The sequence below is a fragment of the Tauraco erythrolophus genome, chromosome 12 (genome assembly GCF_009769465.1).
Source record: "Tauraco erythrolophus isolate bTauEry1 chromosome 12, bTauEry1.pri, whole genome shotgun sequence".
Lineage (NCBI taxonomy): Eukaryota > Metazoa > Chordata > Aves > Musophagiformes > Musophagidae > Tauraco > Tauraco erythrolophus.
In genome coordinates, this window is record NC_141476.1 from 17,616,016 (window position 1) to 17,639,200 (window position 23,185).

General features: G+C 41.3%; 1 protein-coding gene across 1 annotated transcript in view; it reads right to left on the reverse strand.

Annotated features, from left to right (window-relative positions):
• The window catches only part of SFMBT1 (Scm like with four mbt domains 1), a 33,812-nt gene extending 11,023 nt beyond the window's left edge, over positions 1-22,789 (reverse strand). The window contains 12 exon segments of the mRNA XM_009979715.2: positions 824-937; positions 1,633-1,759; positions 3,184-3,266; positions 4,489-4,581; positions 4,584-4,635; positions 5,833-5,934; positions 7,794-7,891; positions 9,385-9,631; positions 10,548-10,636; positions 11,079-11,319; positions 16,121-16,215; positions 22,762-22,789. Of these exon segments, the coding sequence (XP_009978017.2) occupies positions 824-937; positions 1,633-1,759; positions 3,184-3,266; positions 4,489-4,581; positions 4,584-4,635; positions 5,833-5,934; positions 7,794-7,891; positions 9,385-9,631; positions 10,548-10,636; positions 11,079-11,319; positions 16,121-16,215; positions 22,762-22,789 (1,369 nt within the window).
• Positions 22,790-23,185: the final 396 nt, after the last annotated feature.

The window sequence follows — 23,185 nt, forward strand, 5'->3', positions numbered from 1 at the left end:
AACATGTGCCTCCTCAGCAATTTCAGGCTTTGCCCCCAACAAACTTCTGGATTTTTTTTAAAGCATCTTTCATTAGGTTTCCCCCGCTCTCTCCTATGTCCTTGGCAGTGCAGACATGTCTCACATTAGTTTCTCTTGCTTTGACTTGAAGCAAATGACAGCTCATTCCAATCTTACAATTTTATTATCTTACTTAATAAACATTCAGGAAGTTCTTCAGTTCTCCAACTGCCATTAAACTTTAATAAACAGAGCTCACTAACCAGCTGAGACAAGACACTATCTTACGCTACTTACTAGTGTAGTTAAAACAAGTAGGATTTACTTTTCAACATTTTGTCATTAAGGGATCATAACCATCTGGTCCATTTAGAAAGTAAGTCCCCTTTACTTCAACTCCAAAACGTATACACACTCAACACCGTTTCGTTATGGTATTAATTTTACTTGCATTAGTGCAAGTGTAAAATCAGTATCTGGGTCAGACACACGGCAAGAACAGCTCAGACAAAAGTATGTGCATAGCATGGGTGTGTGTGCCTACACACAGATACAATCTTTTTATTGCGACTAATGGACTGTTTCCACGCGCTCATACAGCCTACAAGGGCCTCAAGCCAATACTGCCTGTTTTGGAGTTGTTGTATGGATTCCAACTGGATATAACAGCCAGGGGAACAGCTGCACAAGGCATGGATTCTCTGCACATAGTGAATGTCTCCAAATTCAGTGTTGCCAGCAATAATTCTGCAGAAGCCTGCTCTTCAAGGTCTCGCCATCTCTATCAACCCAGCTAGCCACTGCGAACAGAAAGAACTGATACCTATTGCTTTGCGAGGACGTCTGAGCTGATATCCATTCGTCTCACACCAACCCACTGGAAATATATTCATTGATTCCACGCTCACTATACAGTCAGGGATGGGTTTCTTGGAGCCTGTTCAGTGTAGAGAAGCAAAAATTGAAACAACTTATAAAAATAAAAAACCTCATTTGGTTAATGCTTGCTATATGTTTGCCAGTGAAGCTGCTTTTACTTATGGCGTATCTGGAACACAGTATCAATTGTTTATTCATCTTCTTTTATTGACCAGATTCTTTCCTGACCTCATTTGCTTCCTCCTAAAGGCTGGAGATGGGAATTTGCCATCCATGGTTTAGCAGAGATGCACAGTGCACAGTAAGTGCATGCTGATGTACTTCCAATCAAGAAATGGAATTATAATGGAGAGCGGCTGACATAGGCCTATTCTATCTTAATGAGGAACCTCTCTAAAAGTTTTCTTCCTGGATCTGGTCAAAGCTTGCTCAGAATACAAGTCACTCATTTGCAAAAATGTTGCAAGGCCCTTGCTTTCTAAAATACATTGCTCAGCACTTCGCACAGTGTGCCAGCCTCGCGCTGACACACTGCAATGCAAACTGCCATTTTTGCCTGACTTAAATGAGCACTGCCATCCAAGGCTAACTGGGAAACAGACAATGCAAATGGGTTTTTGTTGTGTTTTCATTGTGGAAACGGTAATTTGCTGTCCATATTCAGCAGGCAGTGAGTTTGCTCGATACTCTTTAGGTTCGATGATGTTACTACAGAAGAATCAATGCAAGTGCTACTCCCCACATCAGGCTCACCCTCCAGCTGAAGCCAGAGGTAGGAATCTTTCAATTTGGTGACTGTAGCAATGCAGACTTCTTCAGGATCAACTGGGTTCACAGCCTCAAGTTTCATATTCTCTTTAAATCCATGGTCAGAAGTTAACTAGGAAAAAGACAGAATACTTCAGTAAAATAAATCTGTATATCCAGTATCTGACATACTGAATGAACAGCCATGAAAAGGAGCAACACATAAAAGCCTCAGTGTCTGAGTTACATAGAGATACTTATGCACTCAGAGAAGATTTCAGACAATTAGCACATTGAATACAAGTAAGATATATTATGAACTACAAAGAATTTAAGTTAAAAAAGGCTTTACAGACAAACCTAGAAAAAAAACATGTTTGTACTCAAAAATATGGATGCTGAGACTCACTGAAAGGACTGAGTGCATTCTAAGCAATTCTCTGCTGCTTGCAACCTAAGTGATAAGTCTGACAAATAGTCTGACCAGGCTTTCTATTCTCCTAGCTTGGAAATCCATTTTACGTATGCAAATAACATTCCTGCCTTATCCAAGTAAGTTCTAGCAGACAGTAAAGGAAGTTTTTCTCATTTTACATTTTTGGGTAAGTAGGATTTTACTTTATTCACTAATTCAGTCCTCATTTATAAAAAACATCCCTGAAATGTAAGAATGAGTATGTATCCGGCTCTGAAGCACCTGAATTAAAGATAAGAAGTAACAGCCAGAGGGAGTCTTCCCCAGAGCCACTCTGCAATGTAATTACAGGATCAATACATTACGAATTCTGGAACTAGCCTACAGTGATCAACTCTTCTCAGAAAAGGGATAATGAATTCAATGACCTGTTCTAAGATGCCACAGCTTACAAGACAGAACAAGGGCAACAAGAACTCATAGCCAGCAACACCCTTTTCAAAAAACGGTAATTATTCATTTTAATTTCTTCCCCTAAGCACTGCAATAGCCCAAGTATTGCAAATGGAATTGGAAGGCAGATGTTAATAGTACCCTTTTCTGCTTGACAAGGTATTCTGCTTTGGGAGAAGCAATACTGCCACTGAACCAATAAAAGCCCAAAATCTAGCAAGTACTTCAGGCACCGATTAATGTAAAATGATTATTTGGTACTAATTTAAGATGACTTGGTATTGATTAATACAATGGCATGAATTTTTCAAGCTGAAAGGAAGGAAGATTGAGAGACTACACTAAGTAAATGAACACAAGGTCTATCTAAAAGCCCTGTTTCCACTACGGGAGCGCCAAGGATTGATATTTTATGACTATTCCATGGACTTTTACATATCTCAATTTTATGAAACACTCATTTCTTTTTCATGCTGTATCACAACTGAAGCGTTTGTTCCACCACTTACTTATCTAGGAAGTTGGCGTGCACCTACTACTGTTCACATACATTTGCACTTTCTTAACTCTTCTGTTTCCTCAGTTATCATGGGTAATTTAAGTAAAACACATGCAAAAGGTTCTTCTCCCTGCAATCAAGAGTGTCATTCACATAACAGAAGAGATGGTTTTCTGCAGGAGAACCTTACCGAAGGGAAGCAGCTCTGGGGAGCTGCCTCAGCACCACATTGTTTGAGGTAGTCTGCCCAATCGAAGTCCTGCCCAGGATAACCTAAGTGAAGGAAAAGCGAAGGGGTTAGTTTACCATCATGAGAACAAATGACTCATTTAAAGCTGACACAAAGTATAGACCACTGAAATCCGTTTGGGTCACTCAAGATTGTTAGCTGACTAGGGCTTCACTGAGCCATCTGAGGTCCGCTCCTCTCATAGCATGGTTCTCATACGTTTGAGATAGTCTCTTTATGTTCACTGCAGAGGGACTTTTGGGCACTGCCCCACCTTGACTCCCATTTTTGACTTGAAATGGCGCCAAACTAAAAGTGACTTCAGAGAGAGCAACCTGAAGCGTGAATCAAGTACATCTGCTAAGCAGACGGGGCAGCAATCGAAGCGCAGGGAAGCGTTTGCAGCATTTTCACAGGGTACAGATGAAATTCTGGTGAAGTTTCTGCAAGATTACTTCATTAATGTCCTGTCAGCTCTGAAACTTTTCTAAAACTTCTTTTAAAACGTGCTCAATACCAACGTATTACTCTCTCAAACACATGTTAAATACCAAGTCATTAAAGAGACCAATTAGTTGTTTTAAGAGGCTTGTTGAGTTTGCTAACAGCTGTAAGTCTGCATACATGTTTGAAGGGAAGAGCTAAAAGAAAGCGTTCTGAATGCTGTGGCAGTGAATAAGAGTACTGAGTCCCTGGTTTTACAATACCTTGACATTTCCATTTTGAGAAAATGCATAAATATTTCAGTAGCTGAGGATCACTCCCCAATCCCTTATGTCCTGAAGCCACGTTTCAGCAACCTGCTACCTTGCCTGATCAGACCTTGGAAAAAAAATACTTAATTAACTTCTAGTGATAAGATAGTCTAAAAATATTATAAGACATTGGACAGCAAGGTTCCATTTTGACCAGAAGCAAAAGTCCAATGCAAAGACTATAGGCTACTGATAGCGTGTGAATGAACGCTGAAATCAACATTGCCTTCAGCCCTGGAACACAGCCTCCACTTGTTCGAGTGTTCAGGTTTTTATGCACGATCAGCATCCCCAGCCACTGTCATCTTCTCAAATCCAGGCACGTACCCAGGAAACCTCAGTTTCACTAACTCAAAGCTCCTGTTTCTCAGAATTTGATCTTTCTTGTTCTTTGTTTGTGCTACTACATGTAATTCTTTTGCTAAAGTGTTGTCATAAACATAGCACTCTGGGGACTGGCAATCTACTTCCTTCAAAGAGGAGCGAGCATGACAAGCTTGCACAAACGTACCTGGTGGGGGACTGAGATGCAAGCTGTTCTTCAGACTCCACTGCACAGGGAAAATACCAGCACTGTTGACATGACAAATGTAAGACTGGTTGTACGCTCTGGTCTCAAGTCATCAATTTCTATCATGAAATATTTTTCATTGTATACCTGTAGTTAATCAAAAGAGAACCATGTGGTCTTGTAAATAGCAGATTCTGATCTGCCTCTCCTCCATTTTGATAACTTTACTAAACAGCAACACTACACGATGGAAACCCTTTACCTTGAACTACTGGGAAAAGGTAAAAAAAAAATTAAATTAAAAAAGAATCTACGGGATCCATAAATCAGTAGACTCCTCTGCATTATATGGAAACTTAACAAAAATAAGTAGTAATACAAGACAATGTATGAGCACTTAAAAGTAAGGTGATCAAGTGCTATATGAAATACATTTATGAAAAATACAGAGAAATTAGAGTTTGCTGTTATTACCATTCTGTAACAACAAAATTGCTTATTCGAACAAGGTTGAACTGTGTCCTAGGATGGACTGTCACAAATAAAACCACTATGCTGCTGAAGTAACTAGGAGCAGCACAAGAAAATAACAAGAAAAGTAAATGATTTTGCTTTGCTTGGAACTGGTTGCACCCTTTTAGTAATAAGCAAGCATCTTATTTGAAGAAACTGTATGTTAAGAGTTTAAAAGAGAGATATCACCAGAATACAAGGTATCATATTGAGAGACTATCTGTCCTAAAGAGAAAGCAACAGTTCCTGGAAAATAAAAAAAAAAGATTTTAAAATATCCTAGTTTTCTAGGATAGAAACATTTTGGTTTACTGCATCAAACAGGTCTTTAGAACGTTTCATCTGTTTTAATAAAACAGGAAGATGGAAGTTGCCCAAAACCTGATTAAGTTGGGGAGTTTTCATTCAACTTCTAAATTCATGTATGGGCCTTGTTTGAACTCAGGCTACTTAACATCAGAGCTTGTATGTAGTAATGAAATTAACTTTTGCAAAAACAAAATCCCCCAAATCTGTCTTCAAGTGAATACTCAGATTATGAGAGATTACATCTAATTTTAAAAATCTGGATTTGATAATTTTGGCCATTTGACCTTTTGAGTTTATATGTTTATGGAACTTTTCCCCTACTTTCAAACCCGATGTCTTCACCATCAACAGCTAAGGTGTTTTTTCCTAGCAATCTGTTCCCTAAGTGAGACATAAAATACTTAATTTTAAAACTAGTTCAAGATTTTAAGATAACCAATTAATGAGAATTTCCTTAACATTTAAGGAGAGAAGCAGCAATTGAAATGAAACTTAGCAGGACAATGTAAAGAACCCTGGTACCTTGACAACTGTAGCAGGAGAGATTACAAAAGGAGCCATTGGGTCCACAGCTTCTAACTTCATGCCTTCAGAGAATGAATGCACTCCAATCACGGGTTTATCCTGAAAAATGAAGTATCAGAGTGACTACCTGCCTGTCTCCATCAAAAAGACAAACCTTATGTAATTCAACTAAAGAGGATAACTTGAGTTTTATTTGTTTGTTCTAAGAAATAAACATGTTGGAATATCAAAACCTCTCTCTAATGAAGAGAAAAGGCCAACTATGCTCTCTGAGTTTGATATTCTCTGAGTTTTAGGAGACGAGTCCCAAAGATTTCCTCCTCTGATATTCTCCACATAGAAGCAAGATTTCACAATCCAGGGCGGTCTGGTAAGTCAACAGAAATTCCCTGCCCCCCGCCCCCCCCCCCCCCCCCCCCCCCCCCCCCCACCCCCCCCCCCCCCCCCCCCCCCCCCCCACCCCTCCCAACCATTAGCACTTATCATGAGCTAATCCAAAAGGGAACTGTAAAAGTCTCCATTTCCAGCCTAACAAAAACTCATAAAACAGGGCTTCTGCTCCAGAATTCTATATATCCTTATCTGTATATGACCCAATATATTCAAGAGCAACAGCATTTCCTGTTCTATTCTGCTTACAGGTCCAAATGAAGCTGAGAAAAATGAACTAAGGACTTTGAAGGACTAAATTTACATACTTACTTCTCAAAACATGTCAAGATTTAATCATAGAATTTAAAGTTTAAATCCATTGCCCCTTGTCCTATCACTACACGCCCTTGTCAAAAGTCCCTCTCCAGTTCTTGTAGCCCCTTTAGGTACTGGAAGGCTGCTAGAAGGTCCCCCTGGAGCCTTCTCTTCTCCAGGCTGAACAACCCCAACTCTCTCAGCCTGTCTTCGTAGGAGAGGTGCTCCAGTCCTTGGATCATCTTCACGGCCCTCCTCTGGACCCACTCCAACAGCTCCACGTGCTTCTTATGTTGGGCTGCAGAGCTGAACACAGTACTGCAGGTGGAGTCTCACGAGAGCAGAGTAGAGGGGCAGAATCACGTCCCTCAACCTGCTGGCCACACTTCTTTGGATGCAGCCTTGCATACAGTTGCTTTTCTGGGCTGCCAGCACACATTGCTGGCTCATGTTGAGCTTCTCATCAACCAGCAACCTCAAGACCTTCTCCTCAGGGCTGCTCTCAATCCATTCTCCGCTCAGCCTGTACTTATGCTTCTAATTGCCCCAGTCCACGTGCAGGACCTGGCACTTGGCCTTGTTGAACTTCATGAGGTTCGCACAGGCCCACCTCTCCAGCCTGTCAAGGTCCCTCTGGATGGTATCTCTTCCCTCCAGCATGTTGACCACACGGCACAGCTTGGTGTCATAAGGAAACTTGCTGAGGCTGCACTCAATCCCACTGTCCATGTCGCTGACAAAAGATGTTAAACAGCACCAGCCCCAATACTGACCCCTGTGATTTTTTTTTCCCCACATTTTAAGTCATGTACATTTAAATTCAGACTCATGAGTAACATTTGCCAACACTCAGGATATAACAGGACACCTTATACAGCATGTGTGACATGTTACAGATTAGGTGTTACACATGTTAAATTTTTCAATCTGCTCACACAATCAGACTGCAGTAAACCTGCACTCCTCTAGGACAGTAATCCGCAAGATCAGCTGGTGAACAACCAGAGATGCCACTATAAAGGATCAGAACCAGGGATTTTTCCCAGTATGACAACTAATGGCTCACACACTTGGGATGGGTGCATCGTCTAACTTAAGAATTGTATCATAGTATGATTTTTCAAAAGAGAGAGAGAAAGGAAAAAAATTTAAAAAACAAACCAAAATAGCCTAAGAAGCCTTAGTAAATGACTTGCCTGCAACATTCCTAAGAAATGTTGCACTTTCATGATATCATCCACAGCGTTAAACTACACATATTGTGTCTTTACCTTAAAGAGATCTGTAGGAACCGATGACTCCTCTTCCTCCTCTTTCACCTTCTTCAGGATCTCTTGCCAATCCGCTTCACTCTTCAAGGACCTAATGGCTTGAGTAAAAAGAAAGGAAAACAGTGAATGAAGTCATCTTCTTTCTTCTTTTCTCTCAGAAAACAGTTCGATTTGTGCTTCTCCAAGTGCTAAATTCACCTTTGTTCAGAATTGTGCAAATACCTTCCTCCTTAAAAACTTAGTGCTTTCTTAGACATTTGGATGCGTTACAAAAAGGGACTGAAGTCAAGCAGCAGTATCACCCACATGCTGCTCAGTCTAGTTTTTCTGAGAAAACGGAGGTCACAAACACTGAGGAAGACTTCTGGAAAAACGTATGGCCAGAAAATAAATGCTAGCTGGATAACACTAGCCTGGTTTATGCTTAAGAAAGAAGAAAGCTCAATAAATGTTCCACAATTCTGTCCCAGTTGCATAAATTACTCTTTCAGCATCTAATTGCAGACCACACATCTCTGATATAAAAGGAACTACTTGTACCAATGCTGTCACACACAAAGGATCCCTGAAGTCAAGGCTGTGAGTATATCAAAGGCTCTCACGTAGACATAAAAAGGAAAGAAGTCCAGTAGCTAACTAGTGTTTTAAAAAGACATTATTCACTTACAATAGCGCTGTGGAATCTACCCATTCAGTTTCTGTCAGTGATTTGGCATCTCCTGTTCACAATCCTGATTCCAGCAGATATTGCTCAAGCACTAGCAAAGGCAGTATGCTTAGCCATCTCAACGAAAATGGTTTTGTTTTCCTCAGCATGATTCTTCTTGCCATAAAGTGAAAACATTAAAAAAAAAACACGACAACTGTTCTAAACAACCTGAACTTTCCCAGTTAATAGCACAGAGTGTGCCACAACCTTAGATGCAAACCTGCCTTTGCAGAAGGGCTTTAGGGTAAATGCTCAACATCTTCCAGTTTTTTATCCCAAGGTTTCCCCTCATCAGGAAACACATTACATCATGCTCAGCTCATAAGCAATCCATTTGTGTTTCAGCCATTTTATGTCCCGCTTCTTGGATGACCCATCCTGACATGCACATGCCTGGAAAACATCGTAATCTGTCCCACTCTCTGCCTCTGCTTCCATGCACTCATTCCCAGGGGCACTCATTTTTAAGGATGTTTTCATATTCACATGATATCTCTTTATACAAGGTCTTAATTAGCCCAGCGGACTTGAGTCCCAGCTGTAAAGCTCCTGTTGAGCAGTACTTCAAAAACAGGCGACTTTCCTCTTGCCTAGGATACAAAACTACCAAAAAAAATCGTCAAGGCAATCGTTTCTTCAGCTCCCCCCTTTCCACAAACAGGTAGGAAGTTTTGACAGCCAAAACCATTTAGCAACTTTTGAATGAGTGAGTGATAAGTCTGGTAGGGCTATTTACTGGTGTTTTCACTTACATCTCCTTAGGTACAGTATTTGTCCGATCACACGCTGATCCTATGCATGAAGGCAGATTGAGAGCACCAGAGCAGCAGCAGTATTTTCTAGCCTCTGATAACCATATAAAATATATATGTTTTGAAGTACCTAAAGGTGGTTGCAGGCTATATCCGTGTTGAGCTGCCCACCCCACTTGATGAAGGAAAGGGTCCAAGTAGAATAGCCATTGGTCAAATTTGTCAGAATCCTCCAGCCCTTCGTATCGCAGCTTCAGTCTCCCACCAACATTTTCTACCACGTTGACTACCCAGGCTTCCAGGGAATCCCGGACATTTTGCAGTTCTAGTCGGGAGCCTGGTGCAATGAGATCCAATGGATTTTTCCCTCTGTGAAGCTACAGAAAGAACACAATTTATTCTGAACAACAGATAAAAACAGATCCCATACTTCCACTTCTTTATACACACCCTTTTTGCATAAATGGAGTATGAACACAGAAGTAAAGAAACATAGGTCCCTTATAACACACGACAAGAGAAACAACAACGTTTAGAATCATGGTGCTTGCATCAGAGCTTCTGCACTGCCTGCAATACAGTCACACATTTCACTTAAGTTCTTGCCATCATTTTCAGAAGCATTATCACTCATATGTTCAAGGTTTGAAGGAAACATGAACAATCTCTTTCTAAAACTGAGTCATCTAGCATACAAAGATGACTAGACAGAAAAAATACAAAGACAAAAATGTTAGTTGTATAGAAGATGTCAATGGCATTTTTCAAAAAATTACATTCTGTACTTCACAACCAGACACTGATGAGGTGCAAATATAGTTTCAAGCACAGAGAAGAGAACAAAAATGGTTTGGTTCTTCACTAGCAAAGTGCACAATTCAAGCAAAACAATAACCTGTCTATAGTAAAAAACCCAAATAAATTAGTGAAAGGAGTCAATTGAGAAAGGGGACAACATGAAAGCTAGATAAATAAAGGATTATCTCCTTAGAGCTTATGAAGGAGGACAGAATAGGAGGAAGACTGAAACCCAAGGGAGTCTGAAAAAGGTCTTTCTTTTCATAGCATTAATGAAAAGTCCAAATCTGCAGTGACAGACGTTTCAGTACAACGCTATCAAAAAAATTCTGTAAATAGGAAACACTAGAGAGTGGAACTTTAAGGTCAGCAGCATACTACAATGCTCCCTAAACTTAAAATAGGAATTGAACTGACAATGTGAATAGTGGTTATCTTAACAACAAAGGGAAAAACCAAGACAAAACCCAGGATGCAGCACATTGCAGCACTTACCCCCTCCAGCAGGTTAGCAGGAGCACTGCATGCTCCCTTCAGCACCCGCTGAAGGAATTCCTCCTGGTCAGGTATCTTGTCCTTGATACCTAAATGAAAAGTGAAGAAAGACTGTGATTCTTCCTGCTAGTTAAAGATTATTCAGACAACAAGACATTACTGCAGTCTTGCACTGCCTAACTTATAAGAATCTGCCACACACTCACCAGTAACACCTTAAAAGAAGAAGCAAAACAACAATAAAATCTTTAAAGGAAATGACAAAGTAGTAGAATTTGGTGGGTGTGATTAAGACAACCATAAGCCTCTAAAAGTAAGTCCAATTCTGAAACTAAGCTAACTCCTCTCTGGTGAAAGAGCAACCTCCTACTCTAAGTCAGGAGATTTCTGAAAAACATGGCAGAGAATTTCAACTGTCATCACAGCAACACCACCTGCATAACAGTGATTACGAAGACTACCTGCCAGGCTTACAAAGGACAAAAGCACACTTTTGCACATACTCCCTGCTTCTGCACATAGAGCCAATACCTTCAGGCACTTTGAGAATCTTCTTGTTCTGCTCACACCAGCCGATGGGGTGTAAATCAGCTGTCATGATATCACACCAAAAGTCAGCCTTGCGGTCTTCCCCGTAACCATCGTAGCGCAACAGGAGCAGCTGCCCACAGGTAGTAATGATGGTGGCTACCCAGTAGGTGTTTTGGTCAGACTTGACAGCAACTTCTAGCTTCATACCAGGGGCAAAACCATTCTGCAAGCTTGTATCCACCTGAAGAGGAAGAAGATGGTCACACTTGAGCACTCCCAGAAATTTCATGGAACAAAAGAGGGAACAATTTAGCAAAAAAACTCAAGTCAAATGCCATCCAGTCTCTTCAGAGAAACAACTTCATCACGTTATGTGACCCAAATCAGAATGCACACAGAATCATCATTAATGAAATCGCCTTTATATTTCAGAGTACCTTTTCCACCTTAAATCAGCATCTCCAATTCATCTTCCTGCCCTGCACGACACCTCACCCACCACTGAAAGGCCTTCCAACTCACGGCTGGGCTGGCAAGGCAGGCAAAACTAAAGGTCGAACTCAGCAACACAACTTTGACTTTTTGTGTGAAACTATGCTTTTCAACCTCTTTGGACAAAGTACATACACGTGCTTTAGAGAACGATATCACTGTCTCTTCCACCGTGCTCATTTAAGAAGTCATGAATCTGCACAAATTGCAGAATAAGGACTTTTAACATCTCTATCCAAGAGTCTAAGTAATTCTGTATGTAGCATTGTTACATAAACTGCATGGAACACAAACAGTTGTGTACTTCAGTGAACTCATGCTTTGACAACAATAAAGCACCCAAAACTCGGGGGGGGGGCGGAGTGTGAATGTGTGTGCGCGTTGTGTGCAGATGAGGAATCTGACCGCACAGTACTCAGATACTGAAATGAGAACTTAAAAAGAGAAGGCAAAACATTGTCTTGTATCCCTAACCCTGTTCTGCTCTCACTACAGTACATTTCTGATCTATGCTTAATTCCACAGCCTCAGTCTTAAAAAATCTAACATGTCAGTCCCCTGTTCTCAGCTGAATGTAACTGGTGTTTTCTTTCTTAAGTGGTCCCAAGTTCCATTTCCTCTTCGATTCAACTGCAAGAAAGGCTTTCAGTATGATGCAGATGCAGTAGATATTTTCTGGGTTATTTATTACCAGCTCTGCGCTGACGGTTCAGTAACTGCCACAGCTATTATAGTCTCATCAGCCAGCGCATACTGGTTTGCTAAAAATAAAACTAAGAGAACCACATCAGAAAGAAAAGCATATGCCTCTGTTAACTGTTCGCATCCTTTAGGTTAATACCTTTCACTTTGATAAACCCCCTCTTAAAACCAAAAGCAGCAGAACCCCATGCCTGCAGGCATTTTGCAGTGATATCACACAGGTCATCGCATAAAACAGAGAGTTGTTTTGCTGAAGAGGTATTACTAAAGACATTGTATCCTGATTCCCCAGAGAAAAGCCATGAGCTCAAAACAAAGTCTGAAGTATTGGGAAATCTGTGCATCTCTCTATACCCAAACTTTCAGTGAAGCCTCATGGTGGAGAGAGCTGCCTTCAACGAAACCAACTGCAACAGATGGAGCTTTCCCTGAAGTCAGGTGCATTTTTCAAACACCGTCATCCGTGTTCCCCGGTGGATACTGCAGAGACCAAGAAGGTAGCACCCTCCTGGCAGCTGGGCAAGACAACACCGCTAAGTGGTTTAAAGCACAAAATTTCCTTTCTTTAGGCTGGCTCACAGAGCAGACTGGTTGCAGGAGATGCTGTGGAAGCTCCCAGAGTATTTTCTTCGGAGCAGTGGGTCTGAGAGCGGCAGCTTCCTGCTGCACAAACGGCAAGCGGAGATGGCCACGGGCGGTCAGTGGCAGCGCTGCTGAAGCAGCTCCGATCCCTCCTTCCCACCGAGTGTGATCCCCCACTTTGTGCCACGTCACAGGTCAGACCTGGGGATCCCACCCAGCTCAGAAGGAGACAATGATAAAGACTGGACAAAAAGTATTAAGAGCATGCGAGAACACACAGCAAATATATATCTTCTCATGATGCTGAATACTAACATAAGTTGCAGAAAGGAATTAAAAAAGAGCATCGAACAGTTATAAAGATTGTGTATTTAGACTTAGGGGCGGGATGAGAACATTGGCATCCAGTGCAACTCCAGGAACTTGGTAAGCTATTTTTCCTGCTACATTGTATGCAAAACAGTCACTTGGATCTCAGTGTTGTTTAATTTTTAAAATGCATGCGTTTTAGCAACATTAGAGCATGTTTAATTTGAGGAAGTAGCCTGAGTTTTCCAGTGTGTCTTGCTCATAGTAAGAGCAAAACTTTCAGAATTAATATAAGCATACAAATATAAAAAGTTCCTCTCTCCCATCAGCAAGTCTACCTATTTGCTAACACAGGCTGTGTAATCACAGATTACATTTTCTTAATCTGATCATGCATGTACTCTCCTACAATGTGGGTTAGGTGTTTCTCACCCACCACTCATAATGGAAGGCTAGTCATAGTCTCACTGCTCCAATATTCAAAAATAGCCTTAAGCTTCCATCTAATATTCATTTATATTAATTAATTTAGTTATTTATACATGCCCATTTGCTCTTGAGCCAATATTATTCTTCAGCTTAGTTTTTTCCACTCTTTTTTCGAGAGTACAGAAGTAGATCCCTCTTAGCTTTCTGATGGTGGATTACAAAAATACGTCATTCTTCAAGTCGAGCAGCTAGCCCTGCACAGCTTACAGCCGGAGGGACCACGAGTCGCTAGCACAGAGACATCAGTGCCCGCGTGCTCTCCACGGAAAATCTCTCACCTGATGTATCATGGAATCCTAACATTTTTGTAGGGCTCCGTCATGTGGACAGGCTGTCACTATCTGCTGGGAGGCACTGAGGTTCTCCTGTACCTTTTCCAAACCATTACCTTCTAATGGGGCAGCAGAAATCCTAAGCATGTGACGTGGCACTATTGAATTTCTATTAACAGCAAGACCTAGGTGATGTGACGCTGCTGTAAATACGCTCCTCTCTCGGAGGCTTCTCAATTCAGTGTCAGCGTTAACTTTCCAAAATTTCATGCCAAGCTTATTACAGAGAGCATCAACACTGGCCTTCAGACAAATTCTAAGGGAACTCTGCTAGCAAACGCCCGGTGGTTCCCCTTCCAAACACAAGGCACATATTATCATGCTCGTTCATGACCCCCACACCGCACTCCTGGCACCCTGAGTGCCCAGGCCAGCTCCCCGTGCCGAGGTGCAGAGCGTGGCCAGCCAGGCTCCCCAGGCGCAGCCCTGCCACGGCGCTGCCCACAGGAGGGTACCCAAGGCAGCAGGAAGGGCTTTGCCCACACCTGCTCATTAAAGCATGCTCCACAACACTACTCGCACCAGCAAAACTGCACTGTGTTCTACGCATGTAGGGAGTAATAACAATAAAAACCATGGACTAATTTTATTTTTGCTGACCATGGCCACAGCAATCAGACCTCTTGTCTGACACACCTGAGTTGGCAAAGAGTGCAGCACAGGGGTAATAAAGTCATTCACAGCGTGTCTCCTGCTGATTAAAAAACATAGCTGCAGCGTTAATTCGGTTGGCCACCGCTGCAAAGCTGGCATTACTGATAGTTTGTATAATGCCTGAGCTATGATGGCAAGCTGCGTTGACAAGATCAAGCAAACCACACCAGAAGAGCAGACAGATCGCTCCTCGCACAACTACAAAATGCCATGGCTCCGATTCCATACTGGTCTTCAACGTGGGCTGTGTGGGCACCACCGCTCTGAGTATGCTTGCTCTTGATGGAGCCTTAGCACACTAAGGAGAAAGAGAGCAAGCATAGGCCTCTCCCCTTTCAGAAATGAGATACGTGAACGTTTATTTTCAACAAAAAGCTTACAGTTACATCCAGGTATGGAAGAGCCTCTGCAAAGTGTACATTTACTGTGCATCCTTACTGCTAACACAACTGGCATATTTAATAGATTCTTTCATGTTTTGCACTTCTGCAGGTTACCTTTGGAGTCAAAATGCTTTGTGATCCCTTGTGAACAGAACTCAGTTTGTTTTCCTGCTGATTTAAGTCTCCTGTACTGAAAGTGGTGATACTGGGCCTGAAAGCCTGAGCACCACAGAGTGCTTTCCAAGCAAGTGCCCACACAAGTCACTATCCTCACTGTCATTGTAAAAGCCACAGCCAGTCTTTGAAAGACTACGAAATAGTAACTTTAATAAATAGTTTGATAAGGATACTGGCTGGCAGCCTGCAAGGTGTTTCAATTGTTGGAAGAGATCCAAGAGGTTTGGAAACCAGCTCTACACAGCTCACCCTCACTGATGACCCCAGTACAAGAAGGCAGACTTCACATTCAGATCTCACCCAATGGGACAGTGCACTCCAGGATTTTACCAATAAACATTTGATTAAAGATATCCAAGGGCAAAGACAAGGGCTTATCAAGACTTCATCCCATCCATTAAGCCTGTGATCAACAATTATCCTAATCAGTTTTCTAACTATTACAGTCAAGTGTTTGGCAGAGCTATTATTTTCTCCTTGGCCTCCTTGAGAGGCGCCATTAAAACTTTCTTTGAGAGCATATTTGAATTCTGCTGTTCAAGGACTATGCCACCAGCTTTCTAAAGCTAGCTCCTCCATAGCAGTTGTCCAGTAGCAATCACCAAAAGAAGAGAGAGTGCAGCCAGTTTGGGCTCTATGAGAAAAATCAAGCTTATCTTCTGGAGCAAAAAAGACTAAGAGCCCCATAACTTTCAGCACTTGTGGATGGGACTACCCTGTGCTACGTATAGAGAGGAAGACAAGAAACAATAATAAAAAGGTTAAATTCCCCATTTCCCATTACTCTAGGAAACATGATTCTAGTTAGTCTTCCAGATTTGAGAGCATCAATTCATTCAAATGAACCATAAACATTCAGTGTATCAAAAAAAAACCAAAACAATATAGGAGACGGTGAGTAAATACATAATCCCTTACTCACATGTTTAAAAGATCCATGGGGGGCTGCAATTGTTCCTGTGTCTTCTAGATACTCATCCCAATTGAATTCCATTTCTTCCACACTGGAACCACCATCTGGAAGAGAAGCCAAACACCTTCTGTTTAGCAACCTGCTGGCTTAAGTTTTAGGCTACTAAGAACCACACTAAAACCTGCTTCAATTCCAAATGACTGAGTACACAACTGTGCACTGAACTTCAGTTATACATTTCAACACACAGATGATACCATTTAGCCTTTCTTTGTATGTGAAGGGCACTTTAAGTTGGATCTGGTCTGAAAAACAGTGAGATCCTAAGGATTTTGGTTAAGCACAAATTGTTTATAACTTGTGAGTGGAGAACACAGGCAGAAGAGTTCTGTATTTGTATCAACAAATATAGGAGACTCAAAACTCTGGGCACACTGGACCATCAGTGTATTAAATTTAAAACCACCCAAGAAACAGCATTACCAATAGTAAGAGGTTTGAAAAGAAAGACTACAAAAAAAAATTGAAATATGACTCTCTTTTTAAGTTAGATTATTTAGATATTTATTTAGATGTTATAAAACAGCAAAAGCACAGAGAAGGATTCAGGGTAGTTCTAAGGAAAACAGCTCGAGACACAACTGAAATCAAGAACACTGAAATTAATCACTTAAAAACCCCAGCTCATAAGGTGTAACAACTCTTTAGATCAAGAAAATCTCATTTCTGGATGCATTTAAAGCAAAAATGTGCTAAAACCACCCAAGCCACAGTTCAGAACTCACTCAGGCTGTTAGGGAAGCAAGCAGCTATGGTGAGCCACACTACCACTTAGTCAGATTTTCTATTATTATTGTCGAGCCTGTCCCCCAGCCCCGGTCTCCCCTTCAGTTCTTGGCTCACTTCCCTGCTCCCCTCCTATTCCCGTTTTCTCCAATGTGTAACCCACTCTGCTGAAAAGACCCCACAACCAACACAGGTTGGATTTCAGGTCCCCTACTTAGTTCAGCACACAGCCACATCGTATTTTTCCCACAGGCACACTGTGGGATGATTGGGGGGGGGGGTCCCACCTCACGTAAGCAGCATTCATAACCTCAACACACAAACTCCAGCTTCAGGTTCCGCAGCAAAACAGGATGGCAGTGACATGACATAAAAGTAAACCTTTTCCTTTTCACTTTTAGACCAATTCTACCATCTGCACCATAGTTGTCTTTATGAATGAACACAAGAGATTTCCATCTCTCAGTAGCAGGAAAGCTGATACCTTGTTTATACTTGAAAATAGAGAAATCTCTGTGTGTCACAAGCACGGGGAGAGCTGAGCAAAGCTTATACCACACCAACATTTCCTACACTCTCAGCTTTTCTTAGAACAGGTGGTAACTGTTCTTTCAAGGAGTAGTAGCTTGAGTAGGAAACATTACATGACCAAAAAAATGAATGAAATACTAGTGCATGCCTTTATCAGACCTGCGGACATGCTGACAACCTGCCAAGTGTGCTCCAGTTCCTAGCCCTTGAATAGAGTGGCAAACATGTGCCCAAAAGTCTGAGCTATCTTAAATAGTCTAAAAAAATCTACAAGTCTTGAGTGTAAATTAGGTTCATTTTATGTTCAAACTGATTGTTAAGCCCATCTTTGACTTTTCATTGTAATTCTAGGAATTATCATTTCCCCAAATTCGGAAATGTATATTCCATTAGCTTTTGTTTTCTGATGATGGCATTTATTTTAAAGGCAGCTCTTATCTCTCCCAAACCGAATTTCATTTTGCTATTTTTAAACCACCACAGTTGGTTATATTGGCCTTTCACAAGCCTCAGAGCTCTAAAAATTCAGAGCTTGAAAATCACCATCACTTTTAGGGGATAATTTTTAACTTACTAAAGAAATAGACCTGAAGAAGCGCAGAAGAAAGTAATTCTATTTTAAAAACCTTTGAGGGAGTAAAGAGGCTTAAGGCAAAGGCCACAGCTGTTTGCAAATTAGGGTGGAGTAGATCAAAGCTTTGCCTGCAAGTCATCCTAAGAAAAAATATAATTTCATTGCAAAATGCTCTTAAAGCAGATTAAGATTCTTAACTCATTAAAACAGCATTTTACTTTAATATAACCATAAAACACTCAAGTTCACAGCTGCAGAACCAAAGTGGGAAGGGAACGTCAGCTCGAACACAACATCTATGGCCAGTTAAAACCAAGAGTGAACTTTGATTTTTCTCCCACCTAGAGCAAGCCAGCTCACCCTTTCCCACAGAAAAGCACCCGGCAGCTCAACAGCAGCAACAACCCTACTTTCATCCAGCTCCAAAACGCACTTTGTATGTAAAAAGCACTGCTTGCACTGTCTCATGCATTCCTGTTGGAAGAGAGACATAAAGCAACATGACTGCTCTGTGCCTTCTAACAAGTTTGAAAGCCAAGTAGTTCAGGCCGGGAATACAACACAGATCTCGAGGCTTTCCAGCCGTGCTCTTACCAGCGTGCCCGCAGCACCAAGTCTTCAATAACCTGTTATCATCAGATAACTGTCTAAGGGGCAGTTAAGCTCCTTAAATGAGGCACAGGTCACTTAACACACTGAAAGGGTCAATTAGTAACTTATGCTGCCACTTAATTGCTACAAGGAGCTCCTGAGAAAGCCAGTTTGCATGCTGCTCCAGCTACCCTTTTGCCTCTAACTACGGTTTAAAACCAGTTCCCAACTGGATCGGAGTTGCCACAGGTCCTTTGTCACAGCCTCGGCAGCCTGTATGTTTTCATACCTGAAAGAGCCATTTCCTTCCAGGTCTGCGCTGCAGTGGGAAGGGCTCAGATTGCTTGTACTGCACAATGCCCAAATCTCACCAGCACACCCACAAGCTCTTTTGCAACTCATTTTTCATAGAAACAAAAAACAACAAACAAACAAACAAAAATCACAATTCCTGTCCAACACACTGGCAAATTTAATACTATTCCTGCTTTATTTTAGAGAGTTTCGTTGAATCAGAGGGATTTTTTTTAAACCTATTTAAAAAGCACGCAGAATTTTTGCTGTTCCGTTCATTCATAAGCGTTCGACTCAGCTTGCGTTTAAACTTCACTGGAAGTTTTACAATTAAATCAGACTAGGAGCTTAGCCTTGCACTTGCAGCACTGAGCACAGATTGCTGGGGAGTTCAGGTGCTTTCCTTCCTTTAGGAGGCTGACAGCTGATGGCCGTGCTCAGCTCTAGGATTTAACAAGTCTATCTGTTGCTTATCATACATGGCCCTGCCGCAGCATTCCAGGTTATGTAGGCAGCACTTACTGAATCAACGTGGAAGAGGAAAAGATCATTGAACAAAGCTCCAAGCAAAAATGCTGCATGAGGTTTCACAGTGCGTGCAGTAAATTAGTTTTTTAATTGTGACATACGGTAGGACTATGTGAACCATGACAAATCTCAGAAATCAAGCATCTATTTTTCGACATCTCAATGCAGAAACACGCCAAGAGTGTGGCGAAGGACCATCTCTCCGGTAAGGCTCACGCTAGCTGGAAATCTTTTAGAGTCAGAATCCAACCACTTTTCTGGTTTTACTGGTGGGGACTGTTGCAGCAGAGCAGGCCCTGTCTAAATCACACCTTTGATCCTGTCTGTTGCAAGACCCTATCACCAAGCACCATGCTCACGGGTTCGCAGATCCCAGGATACAATGGAGGACCAGCTACATTCCCAAGGGGCCATATGTCTGTATTAAATGTTCTGATCAGTCTGAGCTCAAACTTCTCAATAAACCTCAGATATTTACACAGAAATTCACTGCTACTGTGAGAAAACTTGCAAATTAATATGACAGATGACAACAAGCAAAACCATATTGAATCCATTTAATCCTAAAGCACAATTTATTAATGTAATCACAGAATCACGAATGTCAGGGATTGGAAGGGACCTCAAAGGATCATCTAGTCCAATCCCCCTGCCTGAGCAGGACCCATCTAGATTAGATCACACAAAAACAGCGGTAGTGCTGCATGGGTGTACATATATGTATGTTCTCTCTTTCTCCCCACACCCTTAATTGCTACAAGACCTAAGGAATTCAGTTTTCTACTACACGGAGACAATATTTTTCCGTATAAGACAGGATGATTGTGCCACACTTCAGCTCAGCGGCAAAGCACAACTTCGGCAAAGGCAGGGAAAGAAACCAGATGCAATTCCCATCTCTGTCGCCTCGACATACAACTAATTTTTGTCAGTAAGCTTTCAAATCAAGCTAACTAAAATTTTTCTCAAGTAAAATTGAGAAGTGTCCTACAGAGCTTCTGCGGTGAACACTATCCACTCTGGAGGTGAGAGAATTGTCTGTAAGAGTATTAGCAGCTTCCTGGGTTGGTACATTGTTTCCCATTTATCACTATTTCTACTACCATTATTTTGAACACTAACTCTTCCTTTCTGAATTTTACCATGAATTAGTTCCTGGTGCTCTCTGACATATACAAGAAGAGAAAGAATACTGAATTGTACCATTTGGATACGAGAAGGTAGTGAAATATTAAGGACATTAGCCCTTAAAAATACCTGCAATGGGAACAGTCTACACACCAGACTGTTTTGATCTCTGGATTCAAGTCAAATTCTCACTGGAAATAATTTTCATGCATCTTTAATGTGATTTAGTTGAAGACTGTCACATGGACATTAAGTATATCACACTGAAGTCTGCAAGACCTTCAATTAAGGCTAAGCTAAAGGTTTCTCACCCTGAAACTTAGATATATTTCAATCTGATTTTAATAACAGTTAATCTTTTTCCATCTATACAAGCTGCAAGGCCATGAATAAATAAAGACAAGTTGGAATTCAGCAGCTGAGAAAGACTGTGACAAGAATAAAAGTATCTTTACCCCTCATAGGTGCAGGATAGCATCACAGTCAACAACTCTGATCACTGTCTGCGTTCCTGTAGGCAGAGAGCAGTACGTTAAAAATCAAAAAGACAGAGGGGAATCTCCAAAACTGCTAAAAATCATCAAGTGGAAAAAATTACACCAGTCAAAGAATATGAAGGGAATGTTCCAGTAGTGGTTGAGACTGGTCTAACTCAAAGCACTCCAAGGAACAGTATTAGAGGGCACAACTAAAACCAATGTGTTTATGCTTACATGGGTAGCATTTGCTGGAAACTCTCTTTGAACTCAGCAAGCAAAAGCTCTCTTCAGTCACTGCTTGCTTTTCACAGCCAGCTGTACTCAAACCAGGCACAAAAAGGATGCTCAGGAAAATAGCTGTTGAGTAATTTCAAGACAGTATCAAACCCTTCCCACCTATTCCAAAAGCACACAGAGAGGACTGTGTGACCTCTGATATTTTTTGAGGAAGATGGAAAAATTTCAATACAGGTTTTAGTACAGAGGGATGTGTCATCAGACTGTGAATACCCTATTGCTGAACATATATACATCTTGCTGTTCTTCTCAGCTGCTCAAAGCCTTTTTTCTTTCTTATGCTATGTGACAGAAGTTAGCAGTTTCCAGTAGTAAAGGAAACTGTATTTGCATGTGCCTGGAGACGTTCTGCATACTTGTGCATGCTGCTTTTTCTTGCTTATTTGAGGATATAGCGTTGACAACAATTTCAGTGATTGCCTATAATTAATAATCAAAAGCATACTTTGGCATCACAAAGCAGATGATAGCCTTCTGCTAAAAGCACTGTAGATTAAAATCATGTTTAACATTTCTTGATAACACTGACAGCAATTAGACTTCGATAAAGTAAAGGATCCAAAACTACAAATAGTGAATTGTCCTATGAGCAGAGCCGCTGTTGAACAAGTACCAAAGGAAAGTAACACTCAGATAAAATCCTAACCAATTGTTACATTGGTAACTACAAATTGAAATTACTTTATATTAACTGTATCAACATTATAGATAGGGACCTCCTCAAGGAAAGGAACAAACTATGGCAGGCAAGTCAGAAAACGGATGGGTCCTACCCCCATAAGATGTGCACAGCCCAGAACTGCTTCAGAAAGCTGTTAGTATCCCAGCCATCCCAGACTGACACTGTTCCCAGGCTGGTGCTCCAAGGGAACCAAACCTGAGCTAATTTATCATAATATATAACTTTGCAGCAGGTTAGGTTGTTGATATCCCAAAACTCATCAAAGGTGGCACACCAAGGCACAGCAGAAAAACAGGACAGATTACAATGCCAGCAAACAGCTGCAGCTATCCGACTTTTTAAACCAGCAGCAGGACCATGTCAAAATATTGAGAACAAGCTAAACACAGGACAGAACAAGATAATATTAATCACTTCGACAGAAAAATGTCTTAAAACAGTAGTGTTAAGCCACTGAGCTTTAACACCATCTCATAGTGATACCATGAAGAGGAAACACACAACTTTTCGAAAACACAGTTACTAAGGTGGGTGAGATTTTGTTCTCCTGTAAGTCAATGATACCCTGCTTTTGAAACAGAGCAATAACCAACATAAGCCCCATACTGGGAATCTAACCCATAGTCACTGAAATTTGAGTTTCTTCCTGTAGACAGCACACAGCATCAGACACATCCACTATTCACTGCGCTTATCTTGTTCCATCTCGCTTGCCAAGTTTTTGGAGAGCTGCTAGTCACTGAGCACAGCTGGTCATTACCTGCATCATACTGCTGTTCTCCATTCATCTCCACAGTAGCCCAGTGGTTATATCAAGCAGCCAGAAGCGGGGGAGTCCGAGGCTGTCACGGTTTGGTGGTCATGAGTTGCCTCTCACCTTCGATCCTAGTGGCAGCCAGGACATTCAAGAAGGGATCCTGAAAAAAACCTGAAAAGAACAACTGATAAGAAATCTTTATCAGATTTTAACTACTTTTAAGAACACATGAAAACATTACTCCAACAATAAGCCAAAAATCTTAAAGCAAACAAGGGCATCTTACTAGGTGTATGTTTAGGTACTCCATACCTGTCATCTGCAGACCAAACTGATTCTAGGAAAAAAAAATCTCCCAAATCAATCAATTATAAGCTGACTTTTGAGGTCTCTTCAGCCCTCCAACAAATCACCACTCTCAAAAGCT